The sequence below is a fragment of the Ciconia boyciana genome, chromosome 5 (assembly GCF_034638445.1).
Source record: "Ciconia boyciana chromosome 5, ASM3463844v1, whole genome shotgun sequence".
In the NCBI taxonomy this organism is placed as follows: Eukaryota; Metazoa; Chordata; class Aves; order Ciconiiformes; family Ciconiidae; genus Ciconia; species Ciconia boyciana.
The window spans coordinates 48,557,126-48,582,036 of NC_132938.1; the positions used below are offsets into that span (position 1 = coordinate 48,557,126).

Genomic DNA, 24,911 nt, shown 5'->3' on the forward strand with positions numbered 1-24,911 from the left:
CACCGCTTGAAACACGGGCTTTTGCCAGGCGCTGCCGGGCACCCCCAAACACAGCAGAAGCGGCGGCAGGACACCCGGAGCCACCAGCAGCCCCCACGTCCCCGCCGGCGGGAGCACGGCCGGGCCCCGGCGGGCGGTGCGGGAGCGCTACTGCCGGGCGCCCACCATTTCGTGCCCCGCCCTGCCCGGCGGGGACAGCCCAGCGGGTGCCGGCCCCCGCGCCCGCCTGCCCCCAGGCCCGCTGCAGGAGGAAGCGGGGGGCTGCCTCCGGGCAGAGGCTGGAAAGCAAGGAGCTTTCAGCCCCCTCTCCCCCGCGAAACCAGCCCGGCCCGCAGGCTCCGCGGGGTGGGCCGGCGCCCCCCAGGCCCCGCCCCGCCATGGCATGGCCGCCGGGGGAGGGGCGGCTGCTGGGTAGCCGGCGGGGAGCGGGCCCCGCTGCCCGGCGCGGCATGGGGCGAGCCGTGGCTCGCCGCGGGCGGTCCATGGGGGTGCTGGCGCTGGCGCTTCTCTGCTGCCTGCTGCGGGCGGGCAGCGCCGCCCTCCTGGCGCCTGCAGGCACCCGGCCTGGGGAGGAGGGCGGCGGCGGCGGTGGTCCGGGCCGCCGTCCGTGGGACGGAGGCGGCCGGGAGAAAGAAGCGGCGGCGGCGGCCTTCCGGGTAGGTGTCCTTGCCCGCACGTACACTCGCGATCCCCGCTACACAGCGGGGTGCTGCCGCCGCGCTGTTCAGTCTGCCTCGGCGACTGGAGGGTGCGAGGCGGAGGGAGGTGGCACGGCGGAGCTCTGCAGCCCGCAGTACCGAAACCCGCTCCGGCATGCTTGCCGTTTCGTTTTCCTCGGCCCTGCCTGCTCGGCGTCCCCTCAGGTTGCTGGGGTTGGGGTGTCGCTGCTTTTGTCCCCTTCCCGTTTCTGACGCCAGGTGTCAGCCTCGGCCCGAGGAGCCTCGGACCCCGTGCTGGCCGCCCGGCGCGGCGGGAAGCGGTTGCACCCGTCCCGTGCCTCACGTCTGCGGCGGTACAGGGGTTCCTGCCGGAGCAGTTGCCCAGGGGAATGGGGCGACCGGGAAAGCGGGGCAGGGCGGCGCGCCCCTGCCCGCTGTGGTGCCCCCCTTTCCGCGCCGTCCCTGACGAGGGGGGCCGGAGGGGCCGGGCGGGTGTCAGCCTAAGGGGGCAGCGCGGTGGTTACCGGGGCTGAGGGCCCGCGCCGGGAGTGCGGTGCCAGCCCGGCCTGCTGCTGGCCCCGAGCGGCGTTGGTGGCTGCCTGCGGCGGCGGGACCGCAGGTGATGGTGCCGCGTGTCCCTCCCTTGCCTGGCAACCCAGCGTGCGCCAGCGGAGGTCTTCTGCTGAGGGGGGGTGACGAAGTCTTCATCAGCGCAGAAGGTGGCGTTTTTCCTATGTCATGTTGAGCTTTGTCAGCAGAAGTTGGGGAGGGGGGTGTCAGATTGTCTTGCTTTCGTAGGTCAGAAACAAGTTTTTCAGAGATCTAGGATTCCTCATAATTTAAAAGTTTAGAGTTTTTAATGGTTTTAGGCCATTACACTGTTCTTTTGCTTTATAAGGACGTAAAGCAAGACAGGGTTAACTCTTATCTGAAGACATTTTTACGTATCTCTGAACCACAAGGTTTGTTGTGCTGTCAAAGAAGGGCATCAGATGAGTTTGACACAATTTGTTCTCAACTTGCTTGTTTTGTCTGTCTTATATAAATTTTTTTACCCTCTATGCACTTAACAAATGCTTTTTTGGTATCTTTCCTGGAGTTGAAATTAGTCTAATGGCTTTCATATTGGTTTGAAACGATGAATCTGAAGTGATGTGAGGTGAACACTTATCTTGTTATCTAAGTTCATGTTTACTGTTGCTAACCTTTTCTTTTTCTGCTCTTATGGTTTTGTCACTATTGCTAACTTAATAATGTCCACAGTATATGTTGTTTTTTCCTTCAGGAAAGCGGTAAAAGAATTAGATTACTGAATTCGTCATCAAAAGATAATACGACTGCTTTCTATGGAATAAATCAGTTTTCTCACCTGTTTCCTGAGGAGTTCAAAGGTACATTTTCTGGCTGCTGCTAATGCCTTTTCTGTTATTTTTTAATTCTTTCCCAGAAACTTGTGTCTTTCACATTTACAGATTCTCCCAGTGCTGATAGTCAGCTAGTTTACAATGTCTGATACCAAACTGTAAGTACTTCTGAAGGGTACAACAGTCCTCTTCATGTTTCTCTAGTCTTGCAAGGTTGAATTGCCCAGAGCCTGAATATGATTCAGTATACAGACTGTTCCTCCCTTCTTTGCCTTCCGTCTCCCTTCTTTGCCTTCCGTCTCCCTTCTTTGCCTTCCGTCTCCCTTCTTTGCCTTCCGTCTCCCTTCTTTGCCTTCCGTCTCCCTTCTTTGCCTTCCATCTCCCTTCTTTGCCTTCCGTCTCCCTTCTTTGCCTTCCGTCTCCCTTCTCACTGGGCCTTAAAGCCTTCTTCAGTTGCAACAGTTTTAAGATTGGAAAATACACAAGGTTCTTGAGTAGTCCAAGTTCCCATTGCCTACCCCAAGACAAAATTGACTGCAATCCAAACAATGCTTGGAGGTTCATGGCTGTACAATGATACCTGTGACTTTCAGGAGCAATATGACATGCTTAATTTTTTTACTAAGAAAATTTGTCTGATACCTAACCTGATCTTCCCTTCTTGCTGTTCAAGTCTGCTGTTACATGTTCTATTTATTGGGGGATTTCACACCTTTTTTAATTTTAAATAATTAAGCAGCTTTTTTTAGTGAAAAACTAGCAATTTGCATGTGTTTCAGAATCCTTACATTATTCTCCTCTTATTTTTGCCTGTTTACCTGACTAAAATAAAGTAATATTTTTCCAGTAAGTAAAATGTTGTGAAAATTTTCAAATAAAACTTGTTTTATGGAATGGCTATTGATCAGCTTTAGTAAATCTTCACGTTTTGTACCCACATTCCCTACATGGAATGTTTCTCTTCTTTCTAGAACTGTAGAAATGTTTACATTCATTCTGGAGTATAATGATTATTTTAAAATACATTAATTTTCTATGGATTTGAGAATGAGATGTAATCTCATGATTGTAACTACAGGTCAAAGTTACCTCTATGGCTTCTAGTAAAACAGTTGTTTGTGGGGTTTTTTTTAGTTAGTAGATTTATAGATGTTTGTATTCTGTGTTTAGCTATTTACTTAAGAAGCATACCTCACAAACTTCCCAGATACATAAAAGTGCCAAAGGGAAAGGAAAAACCTTTGCCAAAGAAGTTTGACTGGAGGGACAAGAAAGTCATTGCAGAAGTGAGAAATCAGCAAACAGTAAGTCCTGGTGTTTTCCTTTCCTGGTTCTCAAGCACTGCTCAGAGACAGTTCCAGCAGGTACGTCGTAAAGCACAGTGAAGGTTTTGGAAGGGACCAGCACTGCCTCAAGACTCCTTGGAGCGCTGGCACAAGTATGGCTGGTTGAACATATGCAAAGTTACATAGCACTTTATGCAAAGTGGGATTAGACTTAAAAGCATGAGATGTAAAAGTTGTGCATTTAGAAATTGCACAAATGTAAACTGTGTGTAATAGATTTTTTAAATCTAGTTAACTAAATCTGCAAATACTTTGCCCCATGTGTATTTTTGTATTTTTCTGAAGAGGCTGAGGTAAGTTCAGTACGTGACCTCATCCTCCCATTTCACCTGGTTGGGTGTAGATCTTTGCTGTTGTTTTCTCTCGTGATCGAATACCCTTGGCTGGTCAACACCCATATCTTTACCATTGAACACCCCAAGGGATGCATTCATGATAGGAGGATAACCAGACCCCACGTGATTACAGTTTATCCCAAAGTGGTTATGGTCACTGGTAAGAAACAAACAAGCTGTTAAATCCCCAATGTCTTTCCTTTCTGATCTTCACATACTGTAGCCTTGACCTTGCCTAGGAATAAATTCTGCTTCCTATTTTAAATGCCACAGTTTAAAAAGCCTAGAACTACAGTATAGATTCTGTTACTGTCTAAGAACTTTTCTATTACGTTTAATTTCAGTTTACTGTTTCTTAAACTGTAATCTAATGTATTTCTATAAAATTCTTCAGACTGTAGAAAGTTGTAGACTGTGTCCTTAAGTGCATCCTTTTCAAAAACTTACTAATGTGGTTAAAAAATAATTTCAACCTGAGCCCCAATCCTTCTTTAAGAAAATAGATATTTCACAGTAAAAAGCATCCTCAGACTTATCTTAAAGGGCAAAAATGAATCAGGAAGGAATCCTTAAAATAAGACAACCACACTGCAGGAATCCTTAAAATAAGAAATCCATAATGCATTTGTAGCTTTCAGAGACCAGTACAGGGGAAAAAAACAGTTCACTATTTTAAATGGCTGATTGGATTTCTTTATTATTGACTTAAAAATGAAGCTCAAGGATGATGTAGTAAATGAAGAGCACTAGAAGACCCTTTTGACTTTTTTTCTTTTCGTATCAGGCTTCAAAAACAAAGCTGACTTTTTCTTTCTCCCCTGTTTCCCTTCTCTTTGTACCAGTGTGGAGGCTGCTGGGCTTTCAGTGTTGTAGGTGGTATAGAGTCTGCCTATGCAATTAAAGGAAACAACCTGGAAGAACTCAGTGTACAGCAGGTTATTGACTGTTCATACAATAATTACGGCTGCAGCGGGGGATCCACTGTTAGTGCTTTGAGCTGGCTGAACCAGGTTTGAAACTTCATAAATCTCGAACCCTTCCTTAGCTTTCATATTAACATTCTTTTTTACTGCAAAAAAGTGATGGGGAAGGTGGAGTGTAGAGCTCGTCTGATTTTTTTTTTTTAATGTGTGTGTGTATATGTATGTATATATGCATATACACGTGTGTGTGTGTATGTATGCATATTTATTTAGTCTGGAATCAAGAGAGAGTTTGTTCAAGCAGAATTGAAACTTGATTCGAATTTTATAGTCTATATATGTTCTTGTGAATGTAACAAATAAACCCATAAGGGTTGAAAAGTGTTTCTTGAAAGCTACAGTATTTCCACTGAAATCAGTGGGAACTGCAGACATACAGTGCCAGTGTAGAAGGAGCCATTTATCCACATGTCATTTTATGGACTTGAGTGTCCAGTTTAGGCACCAGCATCTGGGGAAGAGGAGGGATGCTGAGATTTTCGGCTTTCGAATTTCTGCGGTTTCTGTTGCAAACACTGTAAAATCATGCAGGAGTGTGGAGAACCTCAGAACAAAATTGAATGCATTTACCTTTGTTTCACTTGCAACTCAAAACAATGAAAATGCAGACATAGTTTCAAAAAGAAATTCTACGTCAGTTGTAGCTAACACATTTCATTCATGAAAAATGCAAAATGTGTGTTAATGATATATGTAAGCAGAAACATTTTAATATCTTTGAAATAAAAAGTATTCTCTAGGACAACAGTTTGAGTTATAGGAAAATAAAAAGAATCTCTTATTTTTTTGAAGTTTAAAAAAAAAAGCCGATTGCCCTTTTTAAGGAAGTCTGTAATTCTACCCCGGATAATAACAGTCTAGATAACTTGTTTAAGTTTGCATTTCAAGAAAGACAGGGGCTATTCATCTGGATTCCTCTGAAGCAAAATTCCCTCTTGCGTGGCAACAGAGAGACTACAAATGAATTAGACTGGAGAAGACACTGTCATAAACATGCTGTACTGCAAAATACAAGAAAAGTACAAAAGGTTGATGCAATACCTTTGTAGCTGGACTTTAAACTGTGGCAGCCAATATAATACATTATATACTGGCATGAGGATTTGATGCTAATAGCAGAATTGGACTTAGTTTCAATATTTTATAGAACTGTTCTTGGGATATCTGTGGTTCTTGAACTGTCCCAAGGAGAGGATAATTTTGTGTGTGGTTGTCATTTGAAGAGAATTAATGGTCATTTATTAAATGAATGCATAGTCTCTGTCTTTAAATTGATGAGATTGCTCATGAGGCTAGTTTAAACCAGAGATACCTTTTAAATTTTTTTCATTATTTAAACACTTCTGAATCCCTTCTGAAGCACTCTCTGTGAACACGGAAACTAGAGATAGTAAATACCTTATTTCCCAACATGACATTCTTATTTCTAATCTCACCAAGAACACACTGAATTTTGAGTGGGTTCTGTGGTCAGTTTCGATGTCTGTTTTGATCTGCATAGTGTTAAAGTCAAATGCATTACATTCTCATTCATTTATCTTCTTGCAGACAAAAGTAAAACTTGTGAGGGATTCAGAATACACTTTTAAAGCTCAGACAGGACTGTGCCATTATTTTGGTCGCTCAGATTTTGGAGTTTCAATAACAGGATTTGCTGCATATGACTTCAGGTAGCTACTATTGATTCTTTTTATTTGCTGTACTTTTCCTTCTGTGTTCACTAACTGTGGAGTAAGCTAGAGGCAATAGTGCATTGACCAGCCAAAGGTTATGAGGTTGATTGCATCAGTTCTGTAGCTGTGTACTGGATAAGAATTAATACGTAACATTTTTTAGCGTTATGGCTTGCCACAATGAATCCACTCAACCCTACCGTCCCTAAGCTTGTTCAAATTAGAAAGCTTAAGTCAGTGTCTTTAGGTCTTTTCAGTTGGCTGTGTTTAAATTGGAACATTGAGTCAGTTACAATTTTAAATATATGCTAAGTGAACATTACGCTGCTTAAGTATCAGAAATGGTAAATCCTACCAATAATAATTGGAATTTGTTGAAAAATTTAGGAAGTATTCAGTTACTTCAGTATTCATCCATTTACATCCCCACTCACATCCTCCTTCAGTCCATGACTTAGCAAACAGTGTTGTCAACTGAATTTTGTAAAGACAACTGATAGCATTTTAGGTTTCTGTACTAAGAAAGTTTGTTTCTAATTTTTATCAGTACAATGCAGCTGCATACTGAACTTCAAGACAAGAAATATAATTTTGACTAGGGATTGAATTATTACCAGATATAAGTAACTAAAATCAATTATAGCTTTGCCAGTCTATATTTGCTAAATTTAGTTATTGCACATACCATGCAGTGAAAAAGACTTCTGTTCCAGTATATTACATAAGTAAAACTGTATGAGGATGTTAATGGTAATGTCCAATAGCGCTAGTGTCCTGTGTTTTGATATGTTTGAGGTACATATTTTAGTGTATTATTATTTATGATATAAGAGGTACTTTTACATGTTTGAAAAACTAATGGGAAATAATAATATAGATTAATGGTTTGTCCAAAGGTGGTTTTTAATTAAGAGTGATGTATAAAAGGCACATAGTGCTCACCATTGCCCACTGACTTAACCCGGAAACCTACTTCTTTTTAGGAGCATCATATCTTTGGATCTGAACCTTTCCCATAGTCTGGGTGCCCTATATTTGTATTACTGTGTTGTAGTATATGAAATACATATTTATTGATGTATGTTACGTGGTGTGTAGAACTCACAGGAAACAGCTGAATTATTTGATTTTTAAATTATACTTAACAAGTAGATTACCACCTCTGAAATTGCTTTAGTGTGCTAACTTAAGTCACTCGGCATTATCACTCACTTCTTTCACAGCGGTCAGGAAGAAGAAATGATGAGGATGCTTGTTAACTGGGGCCCTTTGGCAGTAACAGTAGATGCGGTTAGCTGGCAGGATTATCTTGGTGGGATCATACAGTATCACTGCTCCAGTGGAAGAGCAAATCATGCTGTTCTAATCACTGGTTTTGACAGAACAGGTGCGTTTCCATCAACTGAACTTCAACCCAGTAGGTTTTGTGTTTTTTTCTCTTACTTGCAACTTGCCTCCTGTGGGGCAGGTGATTAAAATCCAGAACTGGGTGTTCTGTTGAGAGCTGTTTGGTTTGGTGTCACATCAGTTCTGGAAGCGCAGTCTGATCCCAGGAGAAATACTCTTCTTCTCTGTGCTCCTTCAGTTCTGTGGGGCTTCATGTCCTTGTAAAGTCACCAACACGGCTATATGTGTCTTTATGCTAGCAGAGGATATAGCCAGACTGTTCAACACTGCACTATTATTAGCTCTGTCCTCTATGTGAACAGCAGTAGGTTTCACTGTACTATATCATCAAACCCTCATAAACTATGAGATATTAAAATGGTAATTAACTCTGTAGAGTGTTGGAAGCTTTTTATGCTTCCCACATCTCATGTTGTCTCATGTTTACAAAAATGTCTCTTCCAGGTAGTATCCCTTACTGGATTGTACAGAACTCTTGGGGGTCTACATGGGGAATAGACGGCTACGTTCATGTGAAGATAGGCGGCAATATCTGTGGTAAGTCTGACAAAAAATAATTAAAGTGGTAAAGGCCACATGCTGGGGTACGTTTCTCCATGTAAGTAAAGAGGTATAATGGGATCCTCAGAGAGGAAATAAAAATCATTGCTATGTTTTAAAAGACATTAGATGAGTCCAGGTGGAAAAATAAATAAAGTGGTGGCTAGTTCAACCAAGCCATATAGTTGAACGATCGAAAAAACACCATGCAAAGGTAAAGCTATATAAGGCATAACAAGCAAAGTGCTATTGTACCTTACCACGTAGGAGTAATGGCATTGTAAAGTATACATTCATGTATCATGGCTCTAGGTTCGTGCCATCGCTATACTCGGTGTAGGTAAAACAGCTGCTGTCCTTGTCTGGTGGACGCAATTATCTCTGGGCTCAGTTTAGCAAACAAATATGGAACGTGGATCTGCCTGTGCTTGGGAATTGTGTACCCTGCTTGTGACTTTTCTTGTAGGACAGAGGTGTTTATTTTTATTGATAGTTCCATCTCCCGCCCTCTTACCATTTACATGAGATTTTTCTTGGTGTTTGAGGGGGTTTTGTCATGTTAAATACCCAGTTTCTTCTGAGTTGCTGGATATGGGGGTAAGGCAGGTGAAGGTCCTGTTTACCAGCAAAGATTGCTGAGCCCAATTGCTGGGATTGGACTACTAGATAGTAAGTCCTGTGTGTCCATTAAATTTTTGTCTGTTAGGTTAACACCGTAGGTCTCCTGTTGGCTTTCCCTTCCATGTATGTTTCACAGTAGCTCTCACAGTCATTGTAAAAGGTGTTAGATGATGTAAATAATCTGCAAACAGGAATAGATAATATTCAGTTTGCCTGCACTCAATAAAGATCAGGACAATGTATCCAATCATAGCTTTTCCATGTTGCTGAAACTTTTCTTCTTCTTGATGTTGTGTAAACAAACTATTTGGAAAGAGAAATTTAGAAGTAGTGATAATTAAAGCAAGTCAATTGTACAAGTTGTCAGGAAGAACAGCTGTGTTATTTTCAAAATCCATTCTCTCAAAAAGCAGGATCTTTCCCATTTTCTGTAGCGTGTCGCACAAGAACAATCCAGCAAAGGCCAGTAGTTGCTCTGTTTCCCCCACTGGTGTTGTCTTCTGATTTAGAGGTGCTCCGACACCACTTTTGAGGGTATAACAGCCATCACCCTTTGATACCTTCACAGGCTGTGGTCAGACTTTGCTTTTAGTGCTGGAAGGAGTACGACAATGCAAAAAGAACTGAGCATGAACAAAAGCCTAGTTTGCTCTGCGTTTGTGTGTGTATGAGTGTGCAAAAATGTGTCTTGTAATGGAATTTGTGATCTCTAGTCTCTTTGTGAGCTTTCAAAGCTACATAGCTTCATATTGTCTATCCCTTGCTAATTAATATGATTAAAAGGGAAGAGGATATCAAGGTTTAAATTGCTTTTCAGCACCCAGATTGGACCAATGCTGAATCCTCAAAGGATCTACAGTTTTGAACATGAAAGCAGAGGAGGGAGGAGTGTAGAGCACAGCTATAAATAGTGTCGGGCAATGAAGAAATAAAAGGGTTGCAGCTGATTCCCTGCCCCCCCACCCAACCCCAGCAGTTCACCTACTGTCACGGCATGGAGGAAAGAGGGCATTATATGAATGTGAATTCTGGGAACTTATTTCTGGCAAGTCTCCACTTCCAGTATTTATTAAAAATAATTTTTTGTTTCCTTTGTAGGTATAGCAGATACAGTTTCATCAGTATTTGTTTGATGCTGGCCAAAGATCACAATTATCATTTGGATAATAGTTTGGCACATGCTTTATGTGAAGATTTACTTCAAAGCAACATTTTCTAAAATAAGAGATGACTGTAAGGGCAATTCCTGCTTTTGGGCAGTACAGAAATGGGTTGGCTGGAGTTTAAGTGTTTTTATTTGGAAAGTGTGTTGCGTATCAAATCTCTAGTGAAATAAGAAGACTCGGAATCAACAGCAGAGTATGCAAAAAGAAGTTACAAAGATGGACTGAAACTGTGAATGTGAACTCTATCCAGGTGTTGAATACTACTCCATAAAAAAATCTTACAAGGAAAGAAGTGATGAAAAATGATAAAGAATTGGGATCAAATAATCAATAGTATGACAGAACATAATCAAAATGCTTAGAATATAAGAACCGCCATGATTAGTTCTGCTTTTATTGGGTGGGGAGGAAGGGCAGTTGGAAGAAAATATTCTCTCTGTTTTGCTTTGATACCTGTCTTGACATCTCTAGCACCTCTGACAGACACACACATTTTGTCTTCCTCCTTTTTGTGAAATCCTCCTTTTTCTCTACAGCTAGAATAATAAAAGAGGGAAATGGAGAGTCAAAGTTGTTTCCTGAGCACCCACTGTCTCTGAAGTGCTGCAGTCCTTCAATTTCAGTCTTCAGAACTTTATTGGGTAAATATAACTTCAGAGCTCTTCAGCGCAGGGAGTGTGTTTTGGAAAGTGCCTGGAATATCACAGTCTTCTGGATTAATTTGTTAGATGGATGGAAAAGTAAGAAGTAACTGTATGTAGACAAACTGAGGCAGTTCTAGTGGTTTAACATCCTGTGTCCTGGCAGGATGTATGTGTTTGCCTTTCCGTGGTTTGAGAGCTGTGTCAGTTCCGCGCTTTCTCTTTCTACTTCACAACTAACAGTGAAGCCAGCTGAAAAGCAGAAATTAAAAACCTTAACTTACTTATAGAAAAAAATTGTGAGGGTGTGGGTTGTTAATATGTATTTGCCACCTTTAGAAAGTCAGCAATTACAGAGTACTCCAAATAGAGTGGATGTTAAATTTCCATACATTAATTGAATTCGTAGGTGGGACTTGCTGGGAATCAAAAGGTGGTTCCAACTTTGCTGACCTGTAAAACTGCACTTGCAGGCAAATGTAACCAGAATTCACAACCAAACATGTAATTCTAAAATGCTCCAAATCTTTCATCTGGAATGCTTTACCTGTAATCTTTTATGAAACACTACTATGAAAAGTATTGAAGCAGTTCTGTAATTTTTGCACTCAATTACTATACCATGTTAACAGATCAGTGTATTATTATCTTTTTATGACAAATGCAATCATTGTAAGTCTGCAGTCTATTGTAAGTATTGCCATTTTAGTCCTTCTATTTCTAAGTGTTAATATTTTTAATGAAAGGAAGACCAAGTGCTACGTTTCACTATTTCAGGTTCTGCTACTTACTGAATTCACTGGCTGAAAACTTCAGATTAACAAAAGGGGAAATCTTCTGTAGTCTTACAGTCTTCTGTAGTGTGGCCTTCCCTTAGCAGTTTACAAACAACAAATAGCACACTTTCATAACTGGAAAATGATAGCCAAAGTTCCTAATTGGCATTGATAAGAGTAATGTTGTTATAGTAGTATCAAACACAGACATTCCACCGGTGTTTTTGAGATGGTACTAGCAGGCATAAGTACCTAAAGCGCTAAGATACAGAGCAACTCAGCAGAAATTTAGGCCTACAGCATATGTGTATTTCCAAGGGAAGCATTTAAAAAGACAAGAGCCCATCTAATGAGAAGGCGACGCAGCTTTATCAATATTCTATGGCCAAATTTGCCTTGCTTTTATTATATATCAATTTTATTCTTATTTCAATGATATTTTGAATAAAAAACACTTTAAATGCCTGCCATAATGTTGTTTGAACTTTATGCTTGCTTTAGAAGTCAACAAAAGAAGAGCTTTAATACTGCTTTATTTGAAGTGCAAAGTAAGTACTTATTTGTATCTGCTATTCTTAACGGTAAGTATTTCTACTGAAGGGATTTACATTCATGTGTAACAACACATAGATAGCAACATTATTCCTGATGTATGTGAAAGTTCAAGAGGCTTGGGTGTCTATAGATTCAGGACTTAATATTTTTTTAGATCTGGCTTTTGAAACTTAACCCAAAATTCCATTTGAAATTCCACTAGAGCTCAGAAACTAATGTTCTTCTGAAGGTGATGAGACTAGTTACATCCCCAACTAGAAGAAGTAAATTACTAACAGCCATTAGCCAACCAAACAAATAAAAAAGTATGTACAAATAAGACATGATCATGATAATCCTGTATCATTTCCTCCCTTTCTCTAGGTGGAGGTTTTAAGAAGCCAACTAAGAGTTAATGTGGTCATTGAGCTGAACTGGAGTATCATTTTAGTCTTAATATAGGCTAACTCAATACAGATTATTTTTTCTACAAACAATTAAGCTTCTTCCATAAACCGATTATACTATTCACATAGCTGTCATACATAAATACATATTTACACGCCCACACTGCATGAGAATAGCTGTTATATTTGAGGGATAGCACCACTCGAGGTGAAAGTCCTGAAGTTCTTTACAGCAACCAGTCTAGAAAGGCAGGCTAGTCGGAGTCGTCACTGCTAAAGTAGGAGCTGTCGCAGTATTCTGCCATATAAAGGAATTTATGAATGGTTGGGTTCATCTTTGGTATCCAGTGTCTTGGCACTAGAAACGTTGAAAGATTGAACAAATCCACAAACACTTTGTATCTGTCACTGAAAAAGACAATTGGGAACAATTAATACTGCTATATTGGCATAGAAGGCCATAATTTCAAAATCCTCAGGAATCATTCCATCTCTTTTTACTTATTTAGTAAGGTTCCTGCACTAACCCTCCTCCTGAATATTCTAGAGTAAGAATCCAATCCTAACTGTTTCTAGGGCATAGCAGATTAGACTTAAAAAGAAAATATGGTTCCTGTAGTCACATCTTTCTTCTGAAAATGCAGAGTATGCAGGCTATAATCTCCAGACCTCCACTCTTGTGGTAGATTGGAAGTAGAATTTATCTAGGAAGAATGTTAACCTGAAATTAAGGAAGAGTGAGGAGGCTTGCTGAAAAGAGTGAACCTTTAATCTAATTCAGTCTAACCATCTGCTTTCTGTTCCACCCTCTGTTACGATGGCTGTGATGGGAATTGTTGCCCACAGCCATACATGGCAGCTACCAGCTACATACGTTTCTCTTTGAAAACAAACCTCAAGGAACATCCTCTTAGAAGACGTTTTAAATATCCTTGTGCTTTTTGACATCATGTGGTTCAGGACTGTCAGGACATAGCTGCAGCTAAAAAGCTTGAATTGTCTAACTAGCTGAATCCTCAAATTTGGTGTAAAAAAAAGTTCTACCCATTCAGAGAGTTCTGTGCTCAGGCTCCCACCATCCCTTTTAAATTCCTTTTCTTCTTCATCCAGCAGAAGGAAACACATTTCTAATTGTTGCTTGCACAGCTTGAGAGTATTAATTGCTATCACCTTTAAGTATATATTCAATCCTGAATGGAAGTACCTTAGGTTATACGATTAGAGATCATGCAAAGGAATAAAGAAACTGTCATCGGTTGCACAGTACACGGGACTCACTTCCAGCCTGTATCACCTCATTAACTTGGGCTAGCTTGCACATAAACTAAACAATGCAGGATTAATATTATTGCTATTACAGTAACACCTAGATCCCTTGACTGAGAATTACAAATGGCACTGCATGAGTGACCAAAAGGAGTTCTTTTTGCCCCAAAAGGCTTGGATTTTATATACGTCAACCTGATAAGTAAATGTTCAACAGCCAGGAGGAAATGCAGGAGTCCCAAAAGAGAAACAACAGCCCTCTAGCCTCCAGTGAGCCATCTGAAATCTGTCTCCTGGCAGTACGGTGTCTACAAACTGCATTATTGCAGGTAATGGGGGAAATGTTATTCTTACCTCACTGTGGAACGCAAATACTGGTAGCCTGATGAGCCTCCAGTGCCAGCCTTGCTGCCAATCATTCTATGCACCATGCAGACGTGGTTATCTGAGTAATACAAAAGAAGGATGTGGCATATCTTCAGTGTTAAGACACAACGAAAGGGTCACATCAAAGTGCATCAGTGAAATATGAAAGATCATACGAAGATGTTTACATAGAAACAGAACTACTAGGTCTTCAGCAATGCAGGAGTTAATTATGCCACTCTTCAGTCAACTAATATAAAATTATTGTTCATACAGAATGAATACACTAATTATTATGCTCTGTTAATACAGAATTAATACATTCAATTTATGGATGTCTAAATAGGGAAGGAGCAAAAGGAATGTTTGCATACGAAGAGTTGTCAGGATGACATTTTGGCAGACATTGGAAAGTATATACCTGTCCTTTAAATAAAATTGTTCACCTAACTTAAAGCATGTCATAGAAGTGATAGCTATACCTATGTATCTAGTGATCACGGAAGAAGCTGTTCATCTTTCCTCTTGGCCAAAGTACAGACCAAAAAAAAGTCATTCCTAAAGGATGAACTCAGAAACTCAATTCTAAAACTCTGGGTATAACTTGTCTAGAAGAGTGTGAAACAGAACAGTTTACTTGCATCTCAGCGAGGGAGTGTCACAGTCAAAAAGTGAAACTCACATCTCCATTTGGTCATGAGCACATCGATATCCATAAGGGAGGTAAGAAGCTGAAAGGGAACCTGAAAACGAGGCTCCTCCCTTGGAAAATGAAAGAGAAGACAGTGAGACCTCTTATGATAGCTGTATTTTTCAAAGTATTGCTTCACCAATGCATAACAGTGTCAATGTATATTTTTCCTAAATTGGTATTGAAATGTCAGTAGATATTCTAACAAATGCTTCTGCCATGTAAGTCTCGATCTGTCTTTTCCCTCATACTTGGAAAAATACTCTAAATCTTTCTAGGACACTTCGTAGAACAGTTTGAACAAGGCATTTGCTAGTTTCAGTCTGAGGAGCAGCGTCTGGTCAGACACAAAGCGGCTGCCCGGAGAGGCTGTGTAATCTCCATCCTTGAAGATACTCAAAACTCAACTGGACACAGCCATGAGCAGCCCAATCTGACCTTCGAGTTGGATCTAACTAATCTAGGTTTTCATGGACAGTTGGACTAGATTACTTTCCAAGGCCTGTTCCAATCTGTGCTGCTGTCCTTAACCTTCACCTCTCCTCCTGCCAGTAAGCATTAAAGATACATCTTCTAATGTTACCTGTAGAAGTAGATCATTAAGGCACCCTTCAGTGCTTTGTAAGACAGTCGTCTTTCTCCTGCAAAATACAAGTGTCCTTAGTTTGTTACTGATGCTCCTGCAAATTTAATGCTATTACATGATTATATGTATCATGTATAAAAAATAAAAAGTGCATATTGACATATATTAATACAATCTACCTTTACTGAGCAGGTGTTCATGGCGTTTTTCATCAAATAATGAAAGTAATACATCTTTCTGTTTTTGGAATTCAGATAATAAGTCATCTTTTTCTTCTGATTCTGGTTTGGCCTTTGATATTTAAAACAAAAACAAAAACAGGCTTTAGAATTCAATAGGGAAAATTAAGCGCTTGAATGACCCATGATGTAACTTCTGTTTTCATCATGAATACTCTGCAAGTTTACATCTTAAATGTAAGAACTGTATTTTCAAACAAGGTAGATGAGTCACTGAGTCACTGTCCTTTAAAAAATGCAATTACCACAAAATGTACAATTAAATAGCTGTCAACATAATTCAGGTGAATGAATGTTCAAACAAACTGGCAGCTTATCGCTTTTCTTTAGGTCTAGAGGCCTTAAAACACTTAATCTTCATTTGTTTGAAGTCTGATTTTTTTTTTCCCAAGGCAAAAAGAAGACATCCTTGCACATCTATGGATAAGAAAATTGTAAATAAAGAAGTTTAGATAAGTTAGAAAGTTGTAAACAGATATTCTCAGGAAACTGATTAATTCTTATGCTTCGGTGTTTTTTTCAATTAAAAAATGTACTTAAATGTACAGGTCTTCAATATTTGGGGATTTTCTTGTGCTTTTTTGCCAGTGTAATTCAAATGATCACATAGCAGCAAATTGCAAGATACTGTTAAATAGAAATGGGCCATTTATAGTGACACTCCATGCTCACAGCTCATGGGCACAAACTTTGTGGAGTTTTACTCTGAACTGTAGACGCAAGTACTAACTAAAGGTGAAGTTGTAGTTTCAGTAAAATCAATTTCAGCCTTTCCATTGATACTATCCCTTTCCTTTTGCAATCAAAATCATCCATGTATCATATTTTAAACCATCTTAGATGTCAAATTACAAACTTACTCTGATTTCCTGGAAAAGTTTGCAATTTTTTCTGCTTCTTGCAGACAGAAGCTACTGAAGATTAAGTGAAGTGAGTGAGAAATTGTGAGTGGGCCAAAAGTCAGATTTATGTCAGGATGTCATTTTGCCAGCTGTCGTTACTTATAGCTAGATCAAGAGTACATTATATACCTGCACCACGGCAAATTCCTCTTCTAGACCTTTTAAAACATTCACTTCAAATTGTCCCCAGAAATCAAATCCTTCTGCGTTGAGTCCTGGAGTTCTTTCCAGCCATGCCTTTAATAATGATAATAATAATAATGTGTTCAAATGTTAATAATGCAAGCACATTACCCTAGAATTACAAGTTATAGCAACATAAATTATACTGCTACACTTGTTCTGGTTTAATATCCCATAGAGGTGCTTATTGCTGGAGTAAGCATGTCCACGTAGAAGATTTATAACTGCATAATGGTGCTGTGCAAACACACCCACAGGTTTCAAGTTAAATGACTAGTGTTGGAAGACAAAAGCTGTCTCATTCTAAGAGTATCTTTGAAACCAATGCCCTTGTAGATACAGGAAAAAATCTGATTCCACATACATAGGGCAATTGTAAAGATACGTCTCAGAAGGAAGATACAGAACCATCTACTTGTACAATCAATTTTTATCATGTCAGACAGGCTGAATGCTGATCGAGCAGTCTGTCATTAGCTTACACCAAAATACGTGATAATACAAGACGCAAATTTACTTGGCAGTTAGCAAAGCTTTCTCTTTGATTTTCTTTTAATAATGGGAATGAAATTGGGAGGGGAAAAAAATTAAGAATCTTTACGGTTAAACTCCCTTTAGAGATCACTTAATTTAGCTCCTGATCTGAAAGATACAAGAGCATGAAGTCTTAACAAATGAAGAAAAGCTAGAGAAATTTCTTATATATTCTGTATCAGGTGTCTTTAGACAAATGGATAGGGCTAAGAAGTGGATGCTTTTATTGAGGTTTATACTGTGTTGTTCTTTAGAAAGTAATGTTAATTTTGTGTATGAAAATGACAAGGGAGTTAGAGAAATTACCATGAGTCATTCATAACTTTGAGACAAAGTCATGAAATCAAGGTAAGTGATAATGAAACATCTGTTAAACATCTTTTCTCCTTTCCATTTTGGGTTGTCATTTTTCCTTTCCTTTTTTTTAATGTCTCTAATAGCCATCACTAACAGTGGAAATACTTTTAAAGTTTTCTTCTGAAAATGGTTTATGGTCATGAAAAACAATGCGGATGAAACAGTACATTTATATTCGTAGCTCATACTTCCACAATGCAATTTACTAGTTAACAGTCAGACTTTTCAGACAAGAGGAAATGCTGCGAAAAATCAATTGGTTTACTAATGACTACCTCGCTTTCATACAAAATTTGGTAAGAATACAAAACATGACTGACTGGGAAATTGCCAGCATGCTTGCTTCTCTCAAGGAAGAAGAATTTGTCACTGACACCAATGAAGGACGTTCTTGGGAGACGGGGGAAAACGAGGCAAGGTCTTAGACAGACATTGTTACCTCCACAAGTTGCAGCAGCGTTGGTTCTTGCTCTGATTTAAGCAGCAGTTCATAATCCTGTCCTTTGAAGTTGTCACGATAATGCCTTCTGTTATAGGGGACTCTCAGACTTTGGGGAACACCAATTTTGTTCTCTAGCAAGCGAAACTGCAGGCTCTGAAAACCTGAGGCTGGGCTTAGGTAGTATCTTTGGGAACAGAAGAAAAGATACAAAAATACAGGATATTATTTCACAATGATGGGGTTTTCTGGTTCTCAACAAAATAAAAAAATACATATTTCACATTTGAAGAATATCAAATAGATATCTGAGCATTTTTTATATGATTACAATTAAGAAAAGAAAAAAAACCAAGCTATTTTAATGCAACCATGTATGTATAACGTATTCTGATTTTCTAGCTATATATTGTTTGTGCATGCACAGATATATACACACACCTATGTTTGTACTGTGTTTTAAAATGGCAGCTTTGCATGTGTGATGTACAGGAGGAAACGTGAGTGAATATAATTTCCTTTCCAGACAGAATAAGCAGCTTCACCCCAAATAGCTATTCTCATTAAAGCTATGGCATCATTAAAGTGCCAATGAATGCAGTTTAAATAGGCTTGTTATACAGAATAATTGCTATGTATGCAATAGAATAATGTTCGGAAAAACATTTAGTGGGTTTCGTTTGAGGGATTCATTAATGGGATTCTTTCAGAGTTAAATCGTGTAACCATGCTGAAAAAAAATTATTAATAAAAGTAATCTGAAATCCCACATTGCTAGATAATTGTCATGTACTTTGAATTGCAAATATAAGATTTGGCAGAAACAGATCAGTGATCTGATCTCATGTTTTCTTATCAAATGACAGTATGTTGTTGAAAAGCAGAAGCAAGAATGCATCAAAACAGATGACTGGCCCACGGACTTCCCCTGCTGTAGTGTAATGCTAGACGATACAGAAGTTTCAAACTTCCAAGAGAAGCAAAATTGTAGTTTCATGTGCTTTTTAGTTAGGGAACATTAAAAGGCAGAAAGGAAAGGGTACTAAAACAATGCAGAAGCAGATGGGATGCTGGATGGCACTGGGGTCACGAGTCAGACGGGTCAGTGACACAAGCAGAACAAGAACAGGAAAGTAGGCAGTGGATGAAGCTGTCACACATGGTAGTGTAGTGGAAGGACCGAGCTGAAGTGAGGGAAGAGATAGAAATGCCATGGGAGATGTGAGGCAAACCAAGGGATCCCAAAGAAAGCCTGGGCAGAAGAGCTACCAACCACCGGCCCATTGCAATACATTGGGCAGCTACTGGAGAGCAGAAGTTAGTGGGGAGAAAGAAGAAGCCTTTGCTTCCTTCAGCTTGCTTCCTTCAGCCACTTAAAGCCTCCAGCACTGCAGACCCACTGAAAACATCAAGCAAGGAAACACTATGCAAACCAAGGCAGCTGAAATATCTACTTGATAATCTACAGAGAGTGCATCTCTCACCCAGGCACTTCTATGATTTGCCATAGAATATGGCTGCAGCTGCACAGTGGTAAATTTCAAGTAAATTGTTAAGGGAACCGTGAGCTATTTCTATTGTTTCTATTGTTTTTACTTTGAAACCATTCAGCAGCACCACTCATAAACATCAACAATTAACTTGTACTTCTTTGCAGAGCATGCTGGACTCACACTCACGCTCACCTTCTTAATTGACCCTTGCACTCTAATGTCACGGTTGCCTCTCTAAGGTATGCTCTCACCTTGCTGAATGATGCATGTACTGCAAGCTGCCAGGGCACACGCAAAATTCACAATCAGTTCTAAGGATGGGAATTACCAGCTCGTGGATTACTGTGGAGGAATAGTAAGTATTTACCTGAAATCAAAGAAGTCCAATGCAGTCATAGTTTCCAAAACGGAGAACTGTTCCACAAGTAATTTCAGAATCATTGAAATTCTGTTCATTCGAGTAATAACCTTCAGCATGTTCCTCTCATCTCTTACCTGCAGAAAAAATAAAGATCATAACCAGACAGAATGGTGTTCTCTTTATATTCTACCTATTTATTTCAGGTCTTTTCGCTGTTGTACGTGACTATAGTTCCCAAGTCCTTTCCACGTGAAATCCATAGCAGCAGAATCTCATATTGAATAGAGAGCCCTGTTTTTAACTGAAAACTGAAACGATAATTTTCAAAGATTGAAATCTGTTTTTCTCTGACTGATGCTACATTACAACTAGGCCAAATATATAGGATTTTTTCTTTTCTTTTCTACATTTTTGACTGAAATAGAAGTCACCATAAGAAATTAAATTCTAGACCAAAATAATTTATATCATGATCATTTCCAATGATTACAATGTGATTTTAATGATATATGACATAATATGATAATTATATTATGCTTTCTATTATAATCACTTCTACAATCATTTCTATTATTGTGAAGGAACAAGTCATAAGGCAGGTGTGGAAAGTACTTAAAAGTTGAGAAGCAGAACAATCTGAGAGGTACATCAGGAGAGCACATCTAAAAAGACGTTCATCAGAGATGTGCATTAGCAAGCAGAGGAAAACAGAAGACTGCATCTGGTGGGAAACAGAAAATATTAAATGGAAAATGCAGAAGCTCTCTTCTGGGTAAGTTGAGCACTTTGCCTGCAGAGGAGTCTGCTAAAATTCCTATTAGTTTCAATGGGATTAAACTTCTCTCTAAGACCTGGGCATGCAACCAGGAAATATCAAACTACAAAAATGAAAGATGATAACCATTTCCTTAATCACCTGGCTGTGTACTTAACCTTAACATTGACATTTCAAATTCTGATTATAAGCAAAGTTTCATTTTTCACAAAAATAAATAACGAAAAATTATTCTCCTTAAGAACTGATTTTGATCAGTTATAATTTGATATAATGTTCAACTAAAAAGCCAACAAAATTATGAATGTGGAGGTCAACAGAGAACATTTTCATTGGACATTATGATAAAAAGGTTCCTTCTTTCAGTCTGATCTAGTTTCAAATTTTCTTTGTATATACATGCTCATGATGTTATTCAAGGTATTTCTCAAATTACATGCAGTCAGCCTTTTTCTGTGGCTGTAATATCAAGTCAGGAGTTTTCCTTTGTTATCTATTATTATGAGGGGTGTTTAGCTTTGGACAAATGTTTAGAGATGTTCAAAATATTCCTGTTATAGCTGTAATTTTCAGAAATTCTCATACAATTGTACACTGTGATTTTGATTATTGCTTTTCCATTGGATTTAATAATACACAACTACCGAAAAGACTTTTCCTTTCATATATCAGATATTGGATGGAAGAATACAGTATGTAGACTTGAAAAAAACTGAACAAAGGCAGAAGTGACTTTTCAACATAAAAGAACCTGTGAGCCCCCTGGTTTTGTTTTGCCTTTGAGCATGCTTTTCCTGCAGTAGAATATTCCCAAGTTAAGTTTCTGCAGTTATCCAGTGCTAGTAGGAGAGTATGAGAGCATTTTGGCCAATGAAATTGGTTTTGGAGAGCGATCTACGCAAAAGGCAGAATTCAGGAGGAAATAAGAGTTTGCTGATCAAATGTCTGCACTATCAGGATATAAGAGCCACTCAGCCAAATTTCATTGGGGTTTTTTTTTATGCTGTTTTTAAAAAAGAGCACATGTTGCTTTAGTAAACCCAAATATATTGGGCTGGAAGGCAGGAGGCAAGATAAAGAGAGGGCTGCATTTTTCCAAAATTAATATTTGCTTTTAACTTACGTGGCCGTTTTGAAAGATCACCCGCACAGAGTCCATTTCCCACAGAATCTGCTTAAACCAAAGTTCATAAGCTACAACAAGAAAGGCATTGTTAGCATTAACTTCAAAATTACTTCTTCATAGCATTGAAGAAGTTAAACTATTACATTTTGATTTGAAATGAGTAGCCTATGTTTACACTGGTGGTGTATAAAAAGATGCTGATACTCAAATGAATTACCTGTTACAGTATGCTGTCCTTTACCTAAACTGTTACATGAAATAATCTAGCATGGAGAATGTTAACAAATTTTTTTAAAGCATGTTTTACACATCAGGTATTTGATGTACAGAATGTTCATTACAAAAGGGGGAAAGAGAAAATCTAGATCTGATACTCCAATAAATGCTAACCCCAGAGCTGCTCACAACCTTGTTCATCTACATATTTCCTGTCAATATCATCAGGCCAGTGCCTGCAAAACACGTGGATATTACCAGTTAGGGAGCACCTAACCAGTACGCTGGCTTCTAGACAGCCTCTAGATGGTTAAAATTGAAGTTTCAAAGAAGGCACAAGCCAACACACAAAATTTGCCCACAATAAACTGCATAGCAGCCTATTACTCAGATGGGGAATGAATTTCACCACGTTAATTTCTCTAGAAACAGAACCATCCAAATCTTGGTTTACCAAATCCAAAGGTTATACTTATGGCTTCATAAGCATAGAGTTGACTACAGCCTTACAAATGATATAGGGATATATACAAATATAAATGCAGATAAAAGACAGAGCAATTGTAGTGATTGTGTCTAAAATGAAACCAAATTGTATATTGCGTGTTTCAGCACTGAATAACTCCCTGTGGCAAAAATGCTGCTCAACCACCACCGAACTCCTCTCAACCCCGTACCTTGATGTGTCACAATGAAAAGATGCTCATCGTGGATTTTGTTTCCTTTCTTCTCACTCTGAAGTTCTTGAGCATTCAATATTTTGTTCAGCTTAAAAATAAAGATAAGACTGTTCTGTAAAGCTCTCAATTCTGCTATTAGCAACGGTAGTCCTACTGTGTAGAGCTGATATTTAAGGATAATATTAAAATATATATACATATGCCTCATATTCCAGGTTGTATGAGAAGTTCGACTACATGGTCCCAGGTGTCACTTTTACTTTTTAATTAAAAAAAACCCCATTGCCTAAAATGGATCATATAGGTATCTCAAGTAATAAAGTTTGGAAAATCATTTTAAGGGTATTTTTAATTATAAAAAATGAGAAAACAGAATATCCAGCATGTTTTCCAGGTCTTATATCTATACTGACGTGTTCTGTGGAAACAGAGTTCCTATAGTAAAATCCTGTGTAATCATGCAATAACACCTGCACAAGAGCTCTGATTTGAAGCTGTACTAGTTATTTCAGTTCTGGCATTACTAATTTTTTTACTGAGTCAAATCTACAATCTAATCATAGTTGTTTTAAAAGAAATCTTTGCAAGATTCCATATACTATGTCAACAAATCAGTCTTCTGTTCACAAGCACAGAGTAATTCCGCTCACTTCAGTTCATTCTGTCACCAAAAAAAAAAAGTCTGGATTCTTTTATTACTTATGGCATTTTATTTTTACTTATTTCTTAATTACTTCTAGTTGTTGCGGTTTTTTGTTTTTTGGTTTGTTGGGGGGTTTTTTTGTGTCCGCTATAGTCATCATCCCACCCCTTAGATTTCTGCAATATATTTTTCCAGCCAAATATTCTGGGCTTTCATGCAATAATTCAGGGAAGTTGCACGTGGCCTGCTGACATGGAGAAATTGCCAAGTGGTGACTGTCAGACCAAAGAAAGCATTTTGTGGTGCACCACTTTACAGTTTAGGTTTACCAATATAAATAATTCCCTACCAAAACCCCCAAAATATCCAGCCTCCTGGCAGTTTGAGAAGCCATCCCACAGTCCACCTGCACCATCCCAGTTGAGAGGGGCACCTGTGCTCGTGACTACATGTGGAGAGCTCAGGTAGACGAAGGGCACTTGGAGACCTGTCTTAGTGACTGGCTGACTGCTGGGAGAAGTGTCAATCACAGGTCCTGGCTCAAGTCTTAAGAGTGAGCAGAGCAGTAAACATTGAATCCTTAAACTTACTTGTAGGTAGTCTCCATAGACAAGTCCACCTTTGCTGGCTTTATTTATCCCTTCTTGTGATTTGTCATCTTTTTCATCTTCCAAAGATAGCTTGTTAAAATTAAATCTAAGAAGAAAATTAAGTAAATATATAAACTATTTAATTAAAGAACTATGAATATACCTGCCTTTTTACTAAGATGCATCTACAATTCAAACAATGCTTTGTTTTGAGAAACTGAACCACTAAAGCAGGCTTTTGAGAAAAACAGTACACCCGAAATACCTCTTGTCACAGTAACAGCTGGCACCATTACGTCTAGTTCATCAAATAACAAGTGCTTGGACAAGTCCTTGTACAATCTCTTTTCCTTTAGCGATAGCTACAGCTGTCTATTTGTTGATAATCATTAATTCCTCTCTGAGCTTTCATATTTTACGTTAACATTATATTGTTTGAACTGACGTTATGAAGCAAAACACAGGGACAAGGGACTCACAGGTAATTGTTCCCCGCGACGGGGCATCCGCTCATGATTCCAAGATCCAAACTCGCTGCACTGCGCACCAGGGAATATACTCCGTTAGCGTTCCCAAATCCACTGCAGCCGCCTTATATGTAACCTCACCTCACCGCCTAGGCCAACCCCCAAATTCTCCTCCTTAGCCCTCAGCCCATCCCCACTATTCAATAATTACAGAAACTGTCGCGGCACAAAGGTCAGTAAGTTCATGTGGTGTTGGCTCTCCAGGGTTTTTTTTTTCAGTCAAAATGGGCTGACATACTTACGTTGTCCGATGGCACACGCTTTTTGTGCTTTTTACTGCAAGGTTTCCTCCCATTGCTTCTTTGGAGACTGAGGCTGGTGTAAGGGGTAAGTCAATGGGAGGTCTGTGTGTGAGAAAAGCGCAATATTTAACCAATTCAGGAACTATTAAAGTAGGTTTTTAACTTGCAGCCCCTTGTATCAAGATACTTTTAAGTTTAAAAAATGAACCATATGGAAAAGTAAAGGGGAGGGAAGGAGAACAT

The 24,911-nt window shown here is 39.3% G+C and overlaps 2 protein-coding genes across 2 annotated transcripts; one reads left to right on the forward strand and one right to left on the reverse strand.

Annotated features, from left to right (window-relative positions):
* Positions 1–225: 225 nt before the first annotated feature.
* On the forward strand, positions 226–13,940 carry CTSO (cathepsin O). Its single transcript, XM_072862943.1, has 9 exons — positions 226–656; positions 1,945–2,050; positions 3,194–3,327; positions 4,547–4,714; positions 6,236–6,357; positions 7,584–7,747; positions 8,212–8,304; positions 10,027–12,059; positions 13,891–13,940. Exons 1-8 carry the CDS (start codon positions 378–380, stop codon positions 10,059–10,061), a joined length of 1,101 nt encoding a protein of 366 aa, XP_072719044.1. The 5' UTR covers positions 226–377; the 3' UTR covers positions 10,062–12,059; positions 13,891–13,940.
* Positions 12,707–24,413, reverse strand: TDO2 (tryptophan 2,3-dioxygenase). The gene is made up of 12 exons (XM_072862944.1): positions 24,379–24,413; positions 23,900–24,005; positions 22,664–22,754; positions 21,768–21,838; positions 19,876–20,003; positions 18,016–18,202; positions 16,632–16,739; positions 15,541–15,652; positions 15,359–15,416; positions 14,767–14,846; positions 14,073–14,163; positions 12,707–12,860 (listed from the first exon to the last, which is right to left on the reverse strand). The coding sequence occupies exons 1-12, from the start codon at positions 24,411–24,413 to the stop codon at positions 12,707–12,709; spliced, it is 1,221 nt and encodes a 406-aa protein (XP_072719045.1).
* Between the last annotated feature and the right edge of the window lie 498 nt (positions 24,414–24,911).